At 40.9% G+C, this 17,713-nt stretch overlaps 1 protein-coding gene across 2 annotated transcripts in view; it reads left to right on the forward strand.

The window, feature by feature from the left end:
* The window catches only part of adcy8 (adenylate cyclase 8 (brain)), a 117,093-nt gene that overhangs the window by 56,194 nt on the left and 43,186 nt on the right, over positions 1-17,713 (forward strand). For both annotated transcript variants that reach the window (XM_084731710.1, XM_084731711.1), the window contains exons 5-7: positions 579-706; positions 12,363-12,521; positions 13,177-13,447. In XM_084731710.1, coding sequence (XP_084587836.1) covers positions 579-706; positions 12,363-12,521; positions 13,177-13,447 — 558 coding nt within the window. The remainder of the gene's footprint in view (positions 1-578; positions 707-12,362; positions 12,522-13,176; positions 13,448-17,713) is intronic.

Genomic DNA, 17,713 nt, shown 5'->3' on the forward strand with positions numbered 1-17,713 from the left:
ACGTGTTCATCATCTTTAGGTTTTGGTTGAAGGGATCAGGAAACAACATGGGAACAAAATGTGATTAATCTGAAGTCGTGTTGATTTTTGTAGATGCTAAAAGTTGCAGGATCATTTCTGTCTCACAACTTTTGATTCAAGTTATATTTCATATTTAGAGAGAAGGAATCTTCTTGTCACAAAGTTTGCTTTTTACACTCTTCGTTCTCAGTGTCTTGGAGGTTTAGAAACAAACTGCTAACCCAGATGTGGCTCCGATGTGACTTTCAGTGACAGCCTGTCCCAGCTGCACACGACAGGCTAAATAAAGTCATTCCAACACCCCAATAAATATTTTATTCAAAACAACAGAGTGAATAACTTGATTCGGTGTTCACTGTATGTTTGCTTGATATTAGATTGAAGAGCTTTTCCGACAGACAGTCATGCTCAGCCCGTCAGGGTTTCACTGTCCCTGCACTTCTGTTTAGATCACATGTGCTGGATTTTATGTTCATCTGTTGTGAGGTTAATTCAGTGGATCTGCTGTTTTGTATTACTCGCTGCTGATGATAAACTGATGTGATTGGCCGTTGCAGGAGCACCACTGTCTACGAATAAAGATCCTGGGAGACTGTTACTACTGCGTGTCTGGTCTACCAGAGCCCAGACAGGACCACGCCCACTGCTGCGTGGAGATGGGCCTCAGCATGATCAAAACCATCAGGTACTGTTGGATTGATTTCCATGAAATTTGGTTCAGGCATGCATGGTCCTCAGAGAATTACTTTTCAGCTTGTTTTAATGTTTTTCTGCCGACCTGGTGGGATAAATTCCATTAACCCTTTGAATGCTGGGCTTTTGGCACGTCTTAGCTAGCCATGCTGTGTATTGTTATTTTCAGGATGGTCTATGAAGCTGAAAGTGTCTGTCAGTTTGCATGTGAATGGTACTGCACATGTTCTAGGACGGGGATATTCAATTACAAATTCAGCTGCGCCAGAAACCAGGGAATGTAGATGGGCCAGATATTTTTAGCAGCCTATTTAAACCTTCTGTTGGCCTCGCCACACCTCATACATGATGGCAATGCAGTCTTTCATGTTTCAGAGTCTATGAATGTCTTTTTCATCTTTGCCAAGGTCCTGGAAACACGAAGGGAAGTTGTAGCTCTGTCTTGGTCTGTGAGTGACCCCACTGCACTTCAGCGTCTCTCTCCTGTGATCCCTTTGGAAAGTTTGTTGTTTCTCAGTATTCACTGACTAACTAGCAACACACTCACTGTAAATGAAACACATTGGTTTGGCGTTTGGAGATGACAGCTGCGGCCGTGTTGAACTGGGTTTTCATTGTCAGTTTTATGTTCCAGGTTGACACAGATTCAGCGGAGCACTTCCCTACTCGTGTCTGTCAATAGCCAGATGTTTTTAAAAGCTACCAGGAGAAAAAAAATGATTTTTGAAAGATATGATTGGTGGTGATTGGTATCGCCATCACCGTCCTGCCTGATCGGTACTGCACATGTGCAGCTCTCAACAGAGAAGAGATCGAAGTGAGATGCTTCATTTGTTAGCTGCTTCCAAACACTCAAAACTTAGCTTGCTTGTTTTGTCATATATCAGATTTATGTACTCTGGGCCACTCAGAAGTTGCTTCTGGGCTGGATGTGGCCTGTGGACCAATTAAATACACCGGTTCAAGGACATGTATGGCATAATATTATAGTGTAATGTTGCCATGTAATCACAACTATCAGTGGATTATATGATACTGAAAAAAATAAAAATGAGATGAGCTTTAGTTGAGTTATGAGCAGCATCTCATAAATATAAATCATAAACTTATATTCATGAGTTATTATATTGGGAGGTTCAATTCACACTGGAGCTAAAAATATGTATATTATGCCTGTGTGTTCAGATTTGACTTAGTCATGACTCTTAGAAGTCATGACTAAGTCTTTTCTTATTTGGCAATCAGGCACTAAGGGTTTTGTTCACTTCCTCCATTAGCTGTGTGTCACAGCCGCTGCTGCAGCTCCAACTGCTGCGCGTGTTGATTAAAGGGTCAGAAAGACAACTAATTAACTTCCTGTTGTGTTTGGAACATCTGCATGCACCTGTCCCTCTCACTTCACATGATGTCCTTTCTGTCCTTCAAATCTCCAAAGAGAGCAAAAACCAAAGCCAAAAAGCACTTTTTGTTGTTTTAATTTCTCTTATTTAGAGTTGATATCATGTTTTTGGTTTATGCAAACAGAGAGAATAGAGTAATGTTGCCATGGAGTCACCTTGACACCTGTTTTTTCAGCTTGTAGAAAGTTTGGTGAGTCATTCTGCATGAGTTGTTTGCAGTTCCTGCTTGGATTTAATGGATTACTGTTGATGGCGATGAAAATGTTGCTGTAAGGATTTATGGATGTCTGTGATTTATTCGCACTGCCATCATCAGAGCGTGTGACGTCTGTGTGTTCATGATCGACTGCAGTCAGTTCAGATTCTGAGGAGAAAGCATCTAGATTTTGCTGCAAATTGTAACTGAACATCACGTTATTAAACCATTAATATAAACCAGTAATTAACAACAGTCAACGTCAGACAGCCTTCTCAGGCTTTATCAGTTACCTTGTGTTTCTGTTGTTGTTACATAACGGTCTGAATTAAACTAAAACTCCCTGTGCTCTTCAGGAAAAAATGTTACACCAAACTCCCTTTAAGAAATTATTATTAACAGTTCCTTGCGTGTCTGTAAAAACACATGACTCTACAAACAGAAGACAAAAGGCATCATATGTCGACAGTCTTCTTGTCAATTCGGCATCAATATAATGGGAGGGAGGAGGGAGGGAGGTGGGAGGAGGATGTGGGAATGAGAGGTGAACCACTAATGAAATTCTAAATGAAATAAGTGCTGATTGGGGGATCAGCTAGATACTGAATTTAACACCAACTCATAACACTGTTTCACTGTCTATCATGTCTGTATGTGTGTGACATCTGTGTGTGTGTGTTCAGAATCAAGTGCAGTACGTTAAGCGTTTGAAAAGAATGTGTGCGACTTTTGATGCAAATTGCGCCAATCAGTTTCAGAGGCTTAAGACGGCTTTAAGTACAGTTTGGAGGCACTTGAGTTTTGCTTGACTCTGTCTAACAATCACTCCACCGATGCCTGAAAGATGGTTTTCTTTTGGTTTGCAATTTATTCATTTTCAGAGCATAAGATCACACAAGCGGCATGATTGACGTTTGGCTTCAGCTGGACTTCTTTTCTGCAAATATGTTGAATTAGAGAAACAGGACTCACGTGCTGCTCCCCTGTGACTTTAAAGGAATCGGCTCGCAAAAATCTCACCCTGAGGTGTTGGACAGCAGTGCTGTTATCTGTACATTTCATTTATCTCATTTCTCAAAGCCTCCTCTGTACGCCAGGTCTGTGATCTGAAAGCAGCTCCACTGCAATATTTGCATTTGCAAGAATCCGCCTCTGGCTGTGTTTCTACAGAACATCAGTGACAAATAATACATACAATTACAGGGTTTCACCATATCACACATCCGTGCATATCTGAGACGGGAGAAAAGAATATTATTATTATTATTAAAATATATTCATGATGATATCAGTTTTTGAAATTATATAACAGGGATTTACAGATCTCATAAGCTCATGAACCGCGACACATCACTGACTGTGTAATCTGCAGTTCATGTAAAAATGCAGCAGAGATGAAGTCTGCAATCACTCACTTAGAGTCTCTCTGCAGTTCCTACTGAAAAGACTCACAGACCCTGGAGTTTGTGTTTTAAAAGCTTGAGGCGTTTTCATTTTGATTATCTTCTTTGTTGCTGTAACATTTTGGCCCCGTCGCCTCTCTGTCAGCGTGACAGAGAGGGAGGAGAGGGGGACTGATGTTTAGAGGAAAAAGAGGGATTAGTGGCGGATAAGCTGTGAGATTTGTGCTGTATACTATTAAGTCAATATGGTGAGCTGCTGACAGACGACCACTTTGAGCTGCAAAAGGGCAGCTTGCTACAGATAAGCTGAGATGTTAAGCAAAAGAACAAAAAATAAAGAGGTCTGCAGGTGTTTTGACTGACAATAACACTTGTCCACAAAAATGGAAGCAGCTGCATCACTGTTGTTAGCAGTGAGACAATGAAATACAATCCAGGATGGCTGATTTGAATTTGAAAGTTTGTCAGATGTCAAAACGCTGTACAGAAGTTTACAATTTTATACACTTTACATACATACACTTCATATACACTCTTGGCTGTTTCTATGGGGATCATCATGGATGATTGCAGAGGTGAGAAGTAACTGTGACAACTTTTTACTTTTACTCCCTTATTTTTCACACGTGTTCTTCCACTCCTTATATTTTAAACACAGGCTTTTAATGCATTTATTTTTATTTTGGAAAGCATGCTGCCCCCCCAACATCAAGACTAATGTCAGCCTAAACAGATGTAGAAAACACGATTCCTGATATATCCATCATGAATATCACACACACAACGGACGTAACAAGACAAGAAGTATGAAGATGAAAACAAACGGTAAAGACAAGAAAGAAGTAACAAGACAAAAAAAGACAAAAACAAAATGAAAAACACAGCTGCTTTTTACTTTTATTCTTGGAGTAGATTTCAGAGCTGAAAAACGCAATAGTGAAGTTTCATATCAGTTGATATCGATAATTATTGATCATGGAGGTTGTGACTGACTACATGTTATATACTTGAAAGGGTGGAAGCAGCTGAGGTGATTAAATGAGTGAAAATCACAATATTATTGACCAAATACCTTGATATTGACACATTAACCCAGTGAGATTTTTTGATAATTAATGGCTAATTGGGTAAAAACAAGTTATAGATCAGCTGGAACAGTCTGGAAGTTATAATAATAATAATAATAAACTTTATTTATATAGCACTTTTCTTAACAAGGTTACAAAGTGCTGTACAGAAAAAAATAAAAAATATGAGCAGCCAAAACAAAGAAAGAAACAGCAAGTAAAGCAACACACCATAAAAACACAAGGAGTTAAAAATGCAGAAGGTGAAATCACATCACAAGTACAGAGATAAAAACTGGTTTAAAAAAAATAAGTAATAAAAATAAAAATAAATAAATAAATTAACCAAGCTGAGCAGTGTGGGATAACCACATGACTTGGATCAGCAGTTTGCAAAAGCTTTCCTATAAAGGAAGGTTTTCAGCAAGGATTTAAAAGAAGCTAATGAAGTAGCCTGCCTAATTTCGATAGGGAGACTGTTCCAAAGCTGTGGGGCTCTGACAGCAAATGCCCGGTCACCTTTGGACACGAGCCGGGATCTGGGGACAACCAGGAGAGCAGCATCCATAGACCTCAGTGACCGCTGAGGCACATAGCGGATCAAAAGGTCCTTCAAATAATTCGGAGCAAGGCCGTTTAATGCTTTAAAAGTTAACAGAAGAATTTTAAAGTCAATACGAAATAAAACTGGAAGCCACTGTAAGTTGGCAAGCACTGGAGTAATAGAGTAGTTCAGAAAATTATTGTCATGTAGCCTTTCCGAACAGGAAAAGACTTCATCTATGCCACATCATGATATAACAGTATCCAAAATCTGTAAGTCTTATATAACAATATAATATAATATTGATATATCGCCCAGCTCTATCAGAGTCTGTACTTTTTCACTTTTACTTGAGTAAAGAAGTTGAATCAGTACTTCTGCTCCTACCAGAGTTTTTTTTTTTTTTTTTTACATGAGTATCTGTTCTACTTGAGAAGAGTGTGTGTACTATTTCCACCTCTGGATGATGGAGAAAATCAAGAAGTATTTTGCAAAGCCTTAACAAAGCCTTCAGCAGCCAAGACATCTTTAATTGCAGCTTTGATGGTTTCTGTCGGGTTTGTGGACCTTTGAGGAGCTTCAAGGTTGTTTTTGCAGCTGGAGATGAACCACGGTGAAAGAGACGGATTGAATATCACTGATATTCTTTTATGCACTGAGTGGTTTCATTAACTAAACCTTCAGTTATTATAAATCACTGCTGTGTGATCATTTTATAACTCTGTTCATCCTTTTAAAAACTGAAAACAAATGTCATGGGCTACTAGAAGATTCACTCCAGACTATGTTGGATATGTTGTCCTGGTGGTTTGCTGATGTTTGTTGTGGTTTTTATTTTGTTTTTGTGTGTGTGTGTGTGTTTTTATTTGGATATATTGCCTTGGTCCATCGTGTTAGGCTTGGACGGTGGGGTTGGGAAGGAGTTGTTTGCTTGCATGTATTTCACCAGATGACTTTACTTTGCATCGTCGCAGAGATTGAGGTTCAACTCTTTTGCTGAATATCCAGCACTTGAACATCTGGGAACCGTACCACATCACCGGTCAGATTGAAATGAATGAGGCGGCTGTGTTTGCTGGCATATTGTTCTGGTCAGTCTGATCACTGCCTAATTCCCGACCCACGCCGCCTGCATGTACCTGTGCATGAAATCCCCTTTCCACACCTTCCAATAATGAAATCAGGGGAGCTCTGTTTCAGTAAATTTGCCAAACAGTCAATCATGTCCACTTTGCATAGCGTTTGACCAGGTGTGTCTCCCCATCTGTGCAATTCACCACCGAAAAATGACCCACTGGACCAAAGCTCATTTGTCCGACAGCCCGAAAACAAACAGCCACTGCTTCAAAGGCTCGTACACAGTCTGCTTAAAGGTGGGTTAGGGTTAAGTTAGAGTTAACCCTAATGACTTGGGTGATGCATGCTCACACCAATTAAGATAAAACTCTCATTCTGACATTGGAAATTTATCTGGGATGGTAAAATCTCTTGGCATATTGTTTAGTTTAAGGCCATAAAGATAAGAAAACTCCCAATGATTCTGCACCATGAACAGGGCGGCAGTCACTGAACAAACAACTGCAAGGAGAGGGAGTATTTTCAGAGCAGTGGGCCGTTGAAGCAGTGGGCGTTTTTTTCAGGATCGCGGCTGGAAAAATAGGCTTTTAGTCCAATGGGACATTTTTCAGGCTGTTGGGGTTTTGGAGTATTGGGCCATAATGGCATGTTACCGCTGCACGACACTCTGGATGAATGAGTCTGCCTTAAACATGCTGAGACCTTCAGAGTCTGAGGCTCTTGAAGCCATAAAATACTCTACTCTGTAGACTGTAAATCTCCTCATACGTCGGTGCAGGTTTCCTCATCTCTCAGGTCACTCTGCTTCAACTGCTACAAAATCAGAGCAGATAAGTTGGGGGTCACAAAATTTTGTTCTATAAGAGTTTCCTGTGTTGAGTTTTTTTTTTTGTCCCTGTGCCCGATGTACATCTATCAGTGTCTGTTGTCATCGTTGTGGAAAATCAACCCAAATCAAAGGCCAGGAGCAGTGAGCATTTTCATTTTCGCTCCAAAGGTTTGTCTGCTTCACCAAACACTTTGGTGTCACAGTGACTCAGAGTCGAGACAGACAGATTCATTATAGCATGAAATTATTTCTACTCTTGTGTGACACTTATTTGTGTTTAAACATGCAGGTTAATGGCTGCCTTTGTATCACTTTAATAACTTGGATTTACTGGGTGTACTCTTTATTCATCATCAGATTTTTATTCTTTTGATGATCATGTTCATGTTTACAAGAGGTGGGCTAATTATGACTGTGCACAAAAAACCTGACAAAGAGGAGCCTCAATTATCAACACCATCAATGCATATCAAGATGCAGTGTTCCCATTAAAATCTTTGAGGTCAAACATGAATACAGAGCAGGTGATTTTCACAACAACAAAAACACAACAGGAGCAGCATGGTTATGAGTGTGGCTTGTCTGTTGGTCGGTCCACCACTTTTCTGTAGGCTGAAAAATCTCAACAACTACTGAAAGGATTGCCATGAAATGTTGTGCATACATCAGTGGCTCCCAGATGATGAAACATCAATCGGATGGATTGCCTTGCAGTATGGTACAGACATTTATGTTTTCCACAGTATAAATTGTTTGACACTTATAGGCAAATGTTAGTGTGCTAACATGCTAAACTAAGATAGTAAACATGATAAAGATTATACCTGTTCAGTGGAGCTTTATATAAGAACTGGCCACCTGTTGAATTCATACTCCAAGCCTATAGGGGGCAGCATATCACCAGAAAGCTGAGATTTACACGCCTGCTGCAAGAAAATGCGCGGCCTGTCAGTCTTTCGACAAACATTAAAAGCTGTTTATTTTCCAGCCTAGAAGAAATATTGTGAGTTCAGCATGAAGTGGGAAGCAGCGCTAATGTTAGCTCATGTTTGGCTTCCATTTCTATCTCTTTTTTCTTTGCCACCTGATGTGGTGTCTCGCCAGGTGTGCAGTCAGGTTTCATGATCCCGAGTGGCTGATCAATAATACTTATTCAATCCTGTATTGACTTGTGTTGTAACAGCACCAGAATTTTAAACATTTATACAACTGTTACAAACCGGCTCAATGAATGCAACAACAAGAAGGGGGAGGCCACACAAGGGGTTAAAGAAAAAACAAGAATAATTTATTAACCTAAAGCTACCATAGAATGTAACACAACCCACAAAGACCACCAGGTCGATGCCAGCTGGAGGAAGGGAGAGCCTGAGTGAGCAGAGGGCCCAGCTTTTAAGCCCAGAGGCCCAGGTGAGCTCAATCGGCTGATTACCCTCCCATGTCAGCCAATGAGGAGCCTCTCCATGAGCACCTGGAGACAAGAGGGGAGGGGGAGGGGAGAAAGGGCAGACAGGAGGGAAAAACAAGAAACAAGTGCCTTTCCTGACTGGCACGTAACACAACAGTAGTATAAAAAAAATCACTTGATACCTCTTTCCATCACAGCAAAAAGGAAAAATGTCCCAGGCACACATTGTTTTCTTTTAAACCTTCTTGTTTTCCCCTTTTTTTAAATTAACAACCTGCACACTGAGCTGGTAGAAAAGAAAGAAACACTTTGTGGTTTTGCTTTGCTGCAAACCAAATTTCCAGCAGTACACAATAAATGAATTTTAAGATGAAATCTCACTACACAACCCTGTTTTATAATGATAAATAAATCTCTTGTATCTTCTATCTTCTGTCTAAGCACTTAGATCATTTTTATAGATCTGTGCTTTCGATACTACAGTTGACATATAGTGTATTGTTTTAAGCATGTGGTACTGAAAAAAAGTATTGATCTACAGATACTTTGAACAACCTTAGTATTAACACAGTTTCTCATGATCCTTTCACTGAAGTTTCGTTACGAGTTTCTGCACATTTAACGTATTGATTAAAAAAAGCAAGAATTTCACCCTTTCTAATGTTTCTAACACCCAGAATGAGGGCTGCATGATTTGGTAAAAAAGCCATATTGTGATTATTTTGACTGAAATTGCCATTGTGATACACGATGCATGATACAGTTAGTGGAATAGATCAGTTTTGCATTACGAACCAAACAAACACACTTTCTTTTATCTGGAGAACAAGATTATTAGTCCAGTTATTCCTGCAGCAGTACAGTACCTCATTATAATATAACGTTTTCTCTCTCATTTTTCTTTTTTCCAAAAAATTGCGATTTGGTTCTGGTTCTGTGATTTGGATATTGCACTTGGTCAGATTGCAATTTTATCCACTAGACTACTGGATCTGAATTTCAATTTCATGCTCACGATTTAGTTCAATTTTTCAACTGTCTTTTACAGATCATCGGTTTTATGCCCTGATGCTTTATATTCTTTAAAAACATAGTCTTTGTTGGGTCAAGTGTGATGTAACAGCTGGTAAGATAAGCTGTGTCGTCTTTGAAGTGTTGTAACGGGAGAATCACAGATTCTGCCTTTTGTTTCAGTTATTGAAACTGAAAACTCATTTCCATCGTTATTTGATTAATATAGAAATTGTGATTACTGACCCCTGTTTTTGATCATTTTGGACACACGCAGGTCTTTTCTCGTGACCTGAAAGCTTGTTTTCTGTAGTCCTGGTTAGCATTAATGCACATGCCGTCAGTGCCAGCAGACAATATCAAGATATGAGGTGTGTATTTAAAAAAAGAGCACAAAGAAAAGTGTCACAAATTACCTTTAAATGTTACCTGTTAGCAGCCCTGCAGACTCAATAAAGTATCACATCATCTCCATTATCATCACCAGCCTCCTGACTAACTGCAGTTGGTTTGAGTTAATTTCCAGCCTCGGGTGTCTCGTTCACCAGTCGACTCTGACTTTAAGCACCTGTCACAAACTCCCAGGATGCCTTTCACCTCACATTCGTCACTGCTGTTACGGAGCATGAAATGAGAGCGGGAGGCAGGGATACGGGAGGCGTGACAGGCCCGTCTGCTCTTCACAGACTTCTGTCAGCCTCAGTGTGTCCTGCTTTTATTGTGTCCAGGGATAATAAAGTATGAAATGAGAAACAAATTCATTAACGAGTGTGAAAAGTCCACTCCATGTTTTTTTCACTCCTGGCTCACTGATGGGCGCGACGTGTGTTGTGTTCATTTCTTGGTGAATTTATGAACCATGTTTGCATGTCAACAGCGTTATCTGTCTGTTTATCTTGTCAACAACGGTCAACTTCATGTATATTCATTATCTGAATGGATGCACACAGACACTGTACTGTACACACTGACCCAAAATCCCCCTGGAATATTTTAGACACAACGTCTTCACTCAAGAGCACAAAACTGTATATTACACTCAAATATACATGTTAATCATTAAATATTTATTTTCACCTTCATACATAATTAATTTGACCGAAGTAAAGATGAATTTAAATTACAAAATAATACCCTATCATTAGTAATATTTAATTTGGGGGACCAGTGCTTTGCATGATTTATAATATATGATTAATTTATATGATATTATCAATTATAATGAACCTGTAGGTAGTAAAGTGGGTTATAAATGAGTGTAAACAACACATCCACTTCTACTACACTTCTACTTAATTGATATCAAAAGTAATTAGTTACATTACTCATTATATCACTTGTTATATGATTGTTGTGTTGTTTTGAACTGTGAACACCCAGAGAGTTTCTGTTGTTAGCTGTCCAGATGTCGGCTGTGGTGGAAACAACCTTTAGCAGTGCGTGGACTGCAGCTACAACCGCTGACACGGGCCGGGTCATAAAAATTAACTTTCTGATTAATAGTTTATCAGTTAACAAGGATGCATCCCTCCAGAGAGAAAGAGGGTACGTGTGTCCTTACACACAGGACAGGAGCCTAACATCTTTGACTATTTAAGTCTTTGTCCTCTGAAGAGTTTCTTCTGTCCTGTCAAGTTTACTGCTACAGTTTTTAGGTTTGCTGCTTTAATGTCCCACATATTTGCTGCAGTGAGATTACTGAGTGCATGTAAACAAAACTGCAAGCAGCTTCTCTAATCTTTATTTTTATTGCTGCACAACATTAACAGGTATTACAGCCTACAGAGACGCATAGAGGTGCAGGTGTGAGTCTGAGAAAATAATGCTTTCAACTGGGTTGCAAATGGATGATTGATGCAGACGTGCAGACTCAGATAAACTCAGAGCCCATCAATGTATCACTAAAACAAATAGTGTAATGCATTAATGCAGTAATGTGACGTTACTTGGATGAGTAACTTATATGATTACTGTTTGGAAATTGAAATCCTCACACAACTTGCTACTGGGAAAAGTAATAATTTTATAGTAACAAGTTACAGAGTAATGCATTACTGGTCATTTAGGCACATTTTATGATTCTAGTAACAATAGTCAGGTGAACATAGTCTGGTGAATTCCATCATCATGGTGATCTTGATTTAGGTTAAAATTTAGTATGTTAGATGCAAAAGGCTGAATTATACTCCAAATGGACACGTACACAGACAGCTGCGGACACCATAGACGCCTGTAACCTCTGTTTGGACTTTTTTTTTTTTTCTGGAGTCCACTTGAAGGACGCATTCCACATGTGCAGTAGATTCTTGTCTTTAGAATGTGAATTCTGCACTGTGTGGATAAGTCAGTGGGATGTCCCCAAATGTCCCCACAGATCCTACACATATGTACTTATGTTCTTATGTGACGTAAATTAAGTATGTTACGTAACTTTCCTTGAGTAAGGTGATAAAAGTGCCAACAATGAGGGAATAAATGAAAGAATATGTTATCACATGTACTTTAAATTCTTTCTAAGTACATCCACAGCACACCATATAAATTCTTTGTATTTTTATTTTCTTTCAGACAGCCTTGGTTTCCTTTCATGTCTTTAGTATGATATGAAAATGAAGTTTCAGAGAAAATATATATAAAATTTGCTTTTACAGCGCCACATTCTTCTGATGGTAACTTTCTAAAGCCTGAACTTGGCTCCTTGTGTTTCATCCAGATATGTGAGATCACGTACGAAACACGACATCGACATGCGTATTGGGATCCACTCAGGCTCGGTGCTGTGCGGTGTGCTGGGACTCAGGAAGTGGCAGTTTGACGTCTGGTCCTGGGACGTGGACATCGCCAACAAGCTGGAGTCTGGAGGGATCCCAGGGTGAGTAAACTGAAAAAAAGTTTAAGATTTTTGGGGGCATTTTGCCCTCAGTTTGATTGGTTGTTGCAATAAGGGATATTTGGCTGTCATCAGTTTTAAGTGTCTTTTTTGCCAAATTATCTCTGCATTTTGGCCTTGAGACAAACAGGGTAGGATTATTTCTCTAACTGCTGGTTTTAAACATCCTGCCAGCGTCTGTTATTGAGCCACGCTGTAACCCTGACCTGTGCTCCTGTACTCAGTTGCATAACACAGTTGGGTGAATCCACAGTTTGTCTGCAGTATTTCTGGGCCACAGACAGAAGATCTCTGAATATTTGATAATGTTTGGTTTCCTCCCATCAAACACATCAGACAGCCTGCAGTAAGTGCTGGAACATACTTGAGCTGAACTTCCAGTTCAGTGACATTCGGTCACTGACCGACTTGACACTGTGCAGGATTTCTTTCACACTGCACTGCCTTGATTGGCTGTTCCTCTGGCTGAAGGTGTCTCAGTCACCAAAATCAGTTGCTAGACTCTTTGGTTAAGATGAAAACTTGCAGACTTACTGGCCATTTGTGGTGTATATTTGTTAACACCAATAGTCAATCAGCCGTGATTTTCACTCCGAGCTGAGATAAGTGATAGATTAATTTGTCCTTCTCTTTCCAGGAGGATCCACATCTCCAAGGCTGCTTTGGACTGTTTGAACGGCGATTACGAGGTGGAGGAGGGCCACGGGAAGGACCGCAATGACTTCCTCCGCCGCCACAACATCGAGACGTACCTTATCAAGCAGCCGGAGGAGAGTCTGCTCACCCTGCCGGAGGACATCATGAAGGAGGCGGCCAGCTCGGCCGACCGCCGGGCCAGTAGTGCCACCTTCAACGAGGCGTCCTGGAGCCCGGAGCTTCCCTTTGACAACATTGTGGGGAAGCAGAACGTAAGTCCCGCCGCTGCTCGTAATTCAAGTCATGTTGTGCACTTAATCACACTGTGAAAAAACGTCTGTTTTAAACAGCGAACTTCCTCTGCACTTGAGGACTAAACTGTTATTTTTACTAAAATGTGGGGGAAAAAAAGAATTTTGCAGGAGGAAATTCTTTTGACAGTGTACTTTAGCTATTTGTCAAACTCTTAAAATAATCTCAACTTGTAGGCACATGTTGTGCAGAGTTTGTTAAAAGTAAGACTTTGAGCCTCACTGCAGCATGAAGTGGTTTCTTAAGATGGACGTGTTTTGCAGTGCATGGGATCTTCTCAGTTGTCTCGCCTGTTTGTTGGTTGTTTTGTCTTTTTTTTTGTTTTCCTGGGAATGAGTGGATGGCTTTGTGCGGAGAGATTGTGTTACCGTGGCAACTGTGTGTCAGCCTGCCTGTTTGTGAGGATGACGAGCTTCTGATTGTGTGGCCCATTTAAACATCCTCTTCATCCCTTCTTCATTTGTCTGCGTTGCTGTCCGCCTGTGACAACAAATCAACCCCCGGAGGCATCATGTTGACATTTTGGGTGTTTTTGTTGGAGATGCTTGATTTTGGAGAATGTAGAGCAGGGCTTTGTTGTAGTTTTTGCCTGCTTTTGAATTTAGCACTCATATGTAACAGCGTCCAGTGTGGAAAGAAGGATCGACAACTGGAAAACGTAAACCTCTGAGCTCCGTAAAGTGGAGATTAAAACATCCCTGGCACTGACCAAGAACTAAAAGTTACAGGAAAAGCATTGATGAACCAGCATACAGACTGTACTAATCATGGTCAGTGGTCAAAGAAAAAAAAAAAGGACCATTAACTAATATGCAGACACCTGAGGGTTTGACTAATACCTGGAATAATCTTTCTGATTAGTGACTCATGCAGCTAAAATAGAACTATTCTATACTTGCTGCATGCTGCAAGCCTGCTGCAGCCGCAACATGCTGCGTTCGCATTTGGTGTAAATACACGCAGTCCACTACCATTCTAATTAACATAATTTGGCTGCTGCGGATGCTGCGGATGCTGCGGATGCTGCGGATGCTGCGGATGCTGTGGATGCTGTGGATGCTGCGGATGCTGCGGATGCTGCGGATGCTGCGGAGCAGATGCACAGCAGTTCTGCTGCATACATGCTATAAGCGGGGTAAAATGGCATTAAGACAGGGAAAAGCAGCAGAGTGTTTGGCATTGCTTGAATGTCTGATCAAGAATGTTTTTTATAAATAAATTTAGCTCACAGTACAACTGTATAAAAACTGAGAAAACAGATGGATGCGAGGAACACCACGACATGAAGCAAAGCTGACAAAGATCAGGTTGTGCAGTTCTCCATGAAGCAGATCAGGCTCAAGGTCAGCTTTATTTATTCACTTTCCTGGGCTTCACTCCAGAAAAACGCTGGTCTCAAGCCCACACAGCCACAAGTCATTCACACTCTCCTGCATGGAGGTATGTGCTGTCCCCTACACTTACCCTCACTGACATGCCATCACACACCTCAGAGGGGAGGGGGATGAAGCTTCATTATTCAGGCCGCAGTTGCATCCCCAGATTGAGCTGTCCTGAGCTGCTGGCGGACACCCAGCGCCCGTAACGCGGCTCCTGGCCTGGACTCAACATTCCTCCACCAGAACCAACCGGTGACTTTCTACAACCTGCTGCTTCTCCTCCAGGCCACTCAGCTTCTCATTAGGAACATTTGAAAATGCTCCCTGAAGGGACTGAAATCCATTAGCATCATATTTCATGTTAGACACGTTGGCAGGTCATTTCACAGCCCCGGGTGGAAATGTTAATTTGTATTTTCTTGACTCTGAAGACATTTACGACTTTGTTTAGTTTCAAATTTAATAGATAATTTCAAGTGAAAGCTGAAATCAAGTAATATTACTTTTATGATGTTTCATACATAATTTTAAGATATTTTTACATTTCATATTATAATGCAGTGGACGTGCAGAAAAGACCAAGTCAGGTGACCTTTGTTACATGACTGTCATTGCCATGATAACCACACAGACAAGACAAGGCGAGAAACATGAATTAAATGAGTCTTCAGCTGCTGTCTAACAACAGAGGCTGGCTATAGGAAGAGCGTTCCAGTGTCAGAGGAACCACTTCAGCCTTTTGTTTTATTTTAGCAACCAGTAAGCCCTGGCTGGAAGACCTCAGTAGTTTACTGGTGATGTAAGGATGAAGCCTGACCGTGCAGGGCTCTATATGTGAAAACACGAACTTTGAAGTGAATCCTGAACCTGATTGGAAACCGAGGTAAAGAACATGAGATGGGTGCGATGTGACTTCTCCCGCTGGACCTGGTTAGTCTCGCTGAGGCGGGTGACTGATCCAAAATCTAGTGGGATCATCCCATTGGCCTTCTGCGGAGGGAACCAGAGTGAACTAACTTCCAGTTTGGCCCGCAAAAATACATCATCAGTGCAGCAACCGTTGACATACTTGGATATCTTTGTTAAATGATCAGTTTGGTTAGTTTTTTTTTAGTGTTTTTTTATGACAGATATTGTAAAAACAACTAGAATGCTGCTAAAAATCCTTTATGTAAACTGTGAAATTTTTCTCAGCTTGTGACAAATATACCACTTTTTCATTTTTTTTGTTTGCTGTGAGCTAACAGTGAACTCTGCATTACCTCTTGTGTATATATGAGGATCTGTGCCGTTCCTCTGCTGCTGCAGGCCTGTCAGGAGGAGCTTATAGCATTTGATGTAAGCGCGCATTTGGATTCAGAGGAATGTTATTTCTGAAAAGTGCCACTTCTTTGTTTCTGGCACAATGAAAGCCTGTCAGGACAGTCATTTCAAAGAGAGGCTCTTTGCATATCAAAGGCTTCTCAGAGGAGTTTTAAAGTGTCTTTTATGTTGTCGCTCGGCTCTGCCTGGAGCCGAACTTCTCCCTCTCCGGTGGTTTTCTGTCCTCCGGGTCCCCGTCCTCCCTTCCTGTTGGTCTGATTCAGTTTTCAGCATCACTGGATTGAGGACAAGGTAGAATATTAGGGCGTGTGTGTATGTGTGTGTCTGTCAGCAAGGAAAAAAGAGAGTAGGAAGAATGAGTGAAATGTCGGAAAAAATAGAAAGTGTGCTTCAATTTTGTTCAATTATGTGTGTGAGTGTTTTTTCACTGCAGTAAAATCCAGAAAGCACAGTGTGGTCTAACTGTAACATCCACATGAACAGTAATAGGCAGAAGTTTACTTATACGTCAGAAATAGACAAATTGAGCATCACCACATGTAGCCAGCAGTGATGGCTCTCAGGTTGGCTTACAGGTATGAACCGCCTGTCGGGTCACATGTTGGCTCCAAGTCCATGTGGGTCAATGAGAGGATGGAGATGTCAAAGATTGTACAACAAGGATAGTGCTGGTTCTCCTTATCTTTGGTGATGATAGTGGGATCAGTCACTTGTGGCCATTTTTAACTAACTTATGGCCAGTTGAAAGGACGTGCATACAAACACCTGGATAAACATAATGACAAGACTCTATGGGAATATGGGGAGAGATATAGGAGGAAAAATGTGGAGTCTTAGTTCCTCCATGTTTGGTTCTTTCTGACCCATGATGCCCACCCCTTCCATTTGACTGGCCAAAGCCAGGTGGCAACCACCAGAAGTTCAGCACAATGAACTCTGAGCAGCAAAAGAAAATCTGTGTATGTTCATGTGGGTGGTAAGCACTTCTGTGATCAAACCACTTTCCCTCTGCTGCCTTCCCCTCACTGAAATGACTGGAGGCGGCGAGTTACGGCGCATTGATGTGAAAAAGCCTTTAGGGGAGTTTCCCAGGAGAAAACAACAAAACAGGAGGTCGCCGGGAGAGAGGTCGATGAGAGAAACCTGGAAACCTGAAGCTCATTAATAAACAGATTTACAGAAGTGTAAAAACAACAAATCATTGAGGTTAATGTGCTGGACTGCGTCTCAGGTCAAGAGCTGCTGGAGGAAGCTTCATATTGACACGTGGGTGACTTCAATCAACTCTCAACTCTTAGCAAGAAAGCAAATGAACATATTTTGAAAAAAATATTGAACTGTTTTCTAACTTTAAGTTTTGGCTTTCAAAATATGGTTGGGCTCCCATTTCAGTATTTGTTGATGATGCCAGAAGAAATGCCAGAGATCAGAAAAAAACAGGAACATTGACAGGAAATGTCACGTCTGGATGGCTGCTGTTAAGACATCTCACTCTGGAAAAGTGTTGAATGGACACACACACCA

This window comes from Lutjanus erythropterus, chromosome 12, assembly GCF_056507025.1.
Source record: "Lutjanus erythropterus isolate fLutEry1 chromosome 12, fLutEry1.hap2, whole genome shotgun sequence".
Lineage (NCBI taxonomy): Eukaryota > Metazoa > Chordata > Actinopteri > Lutjaniformes > Lutjanidae > Lutjanus > Lutjanus erythropterus.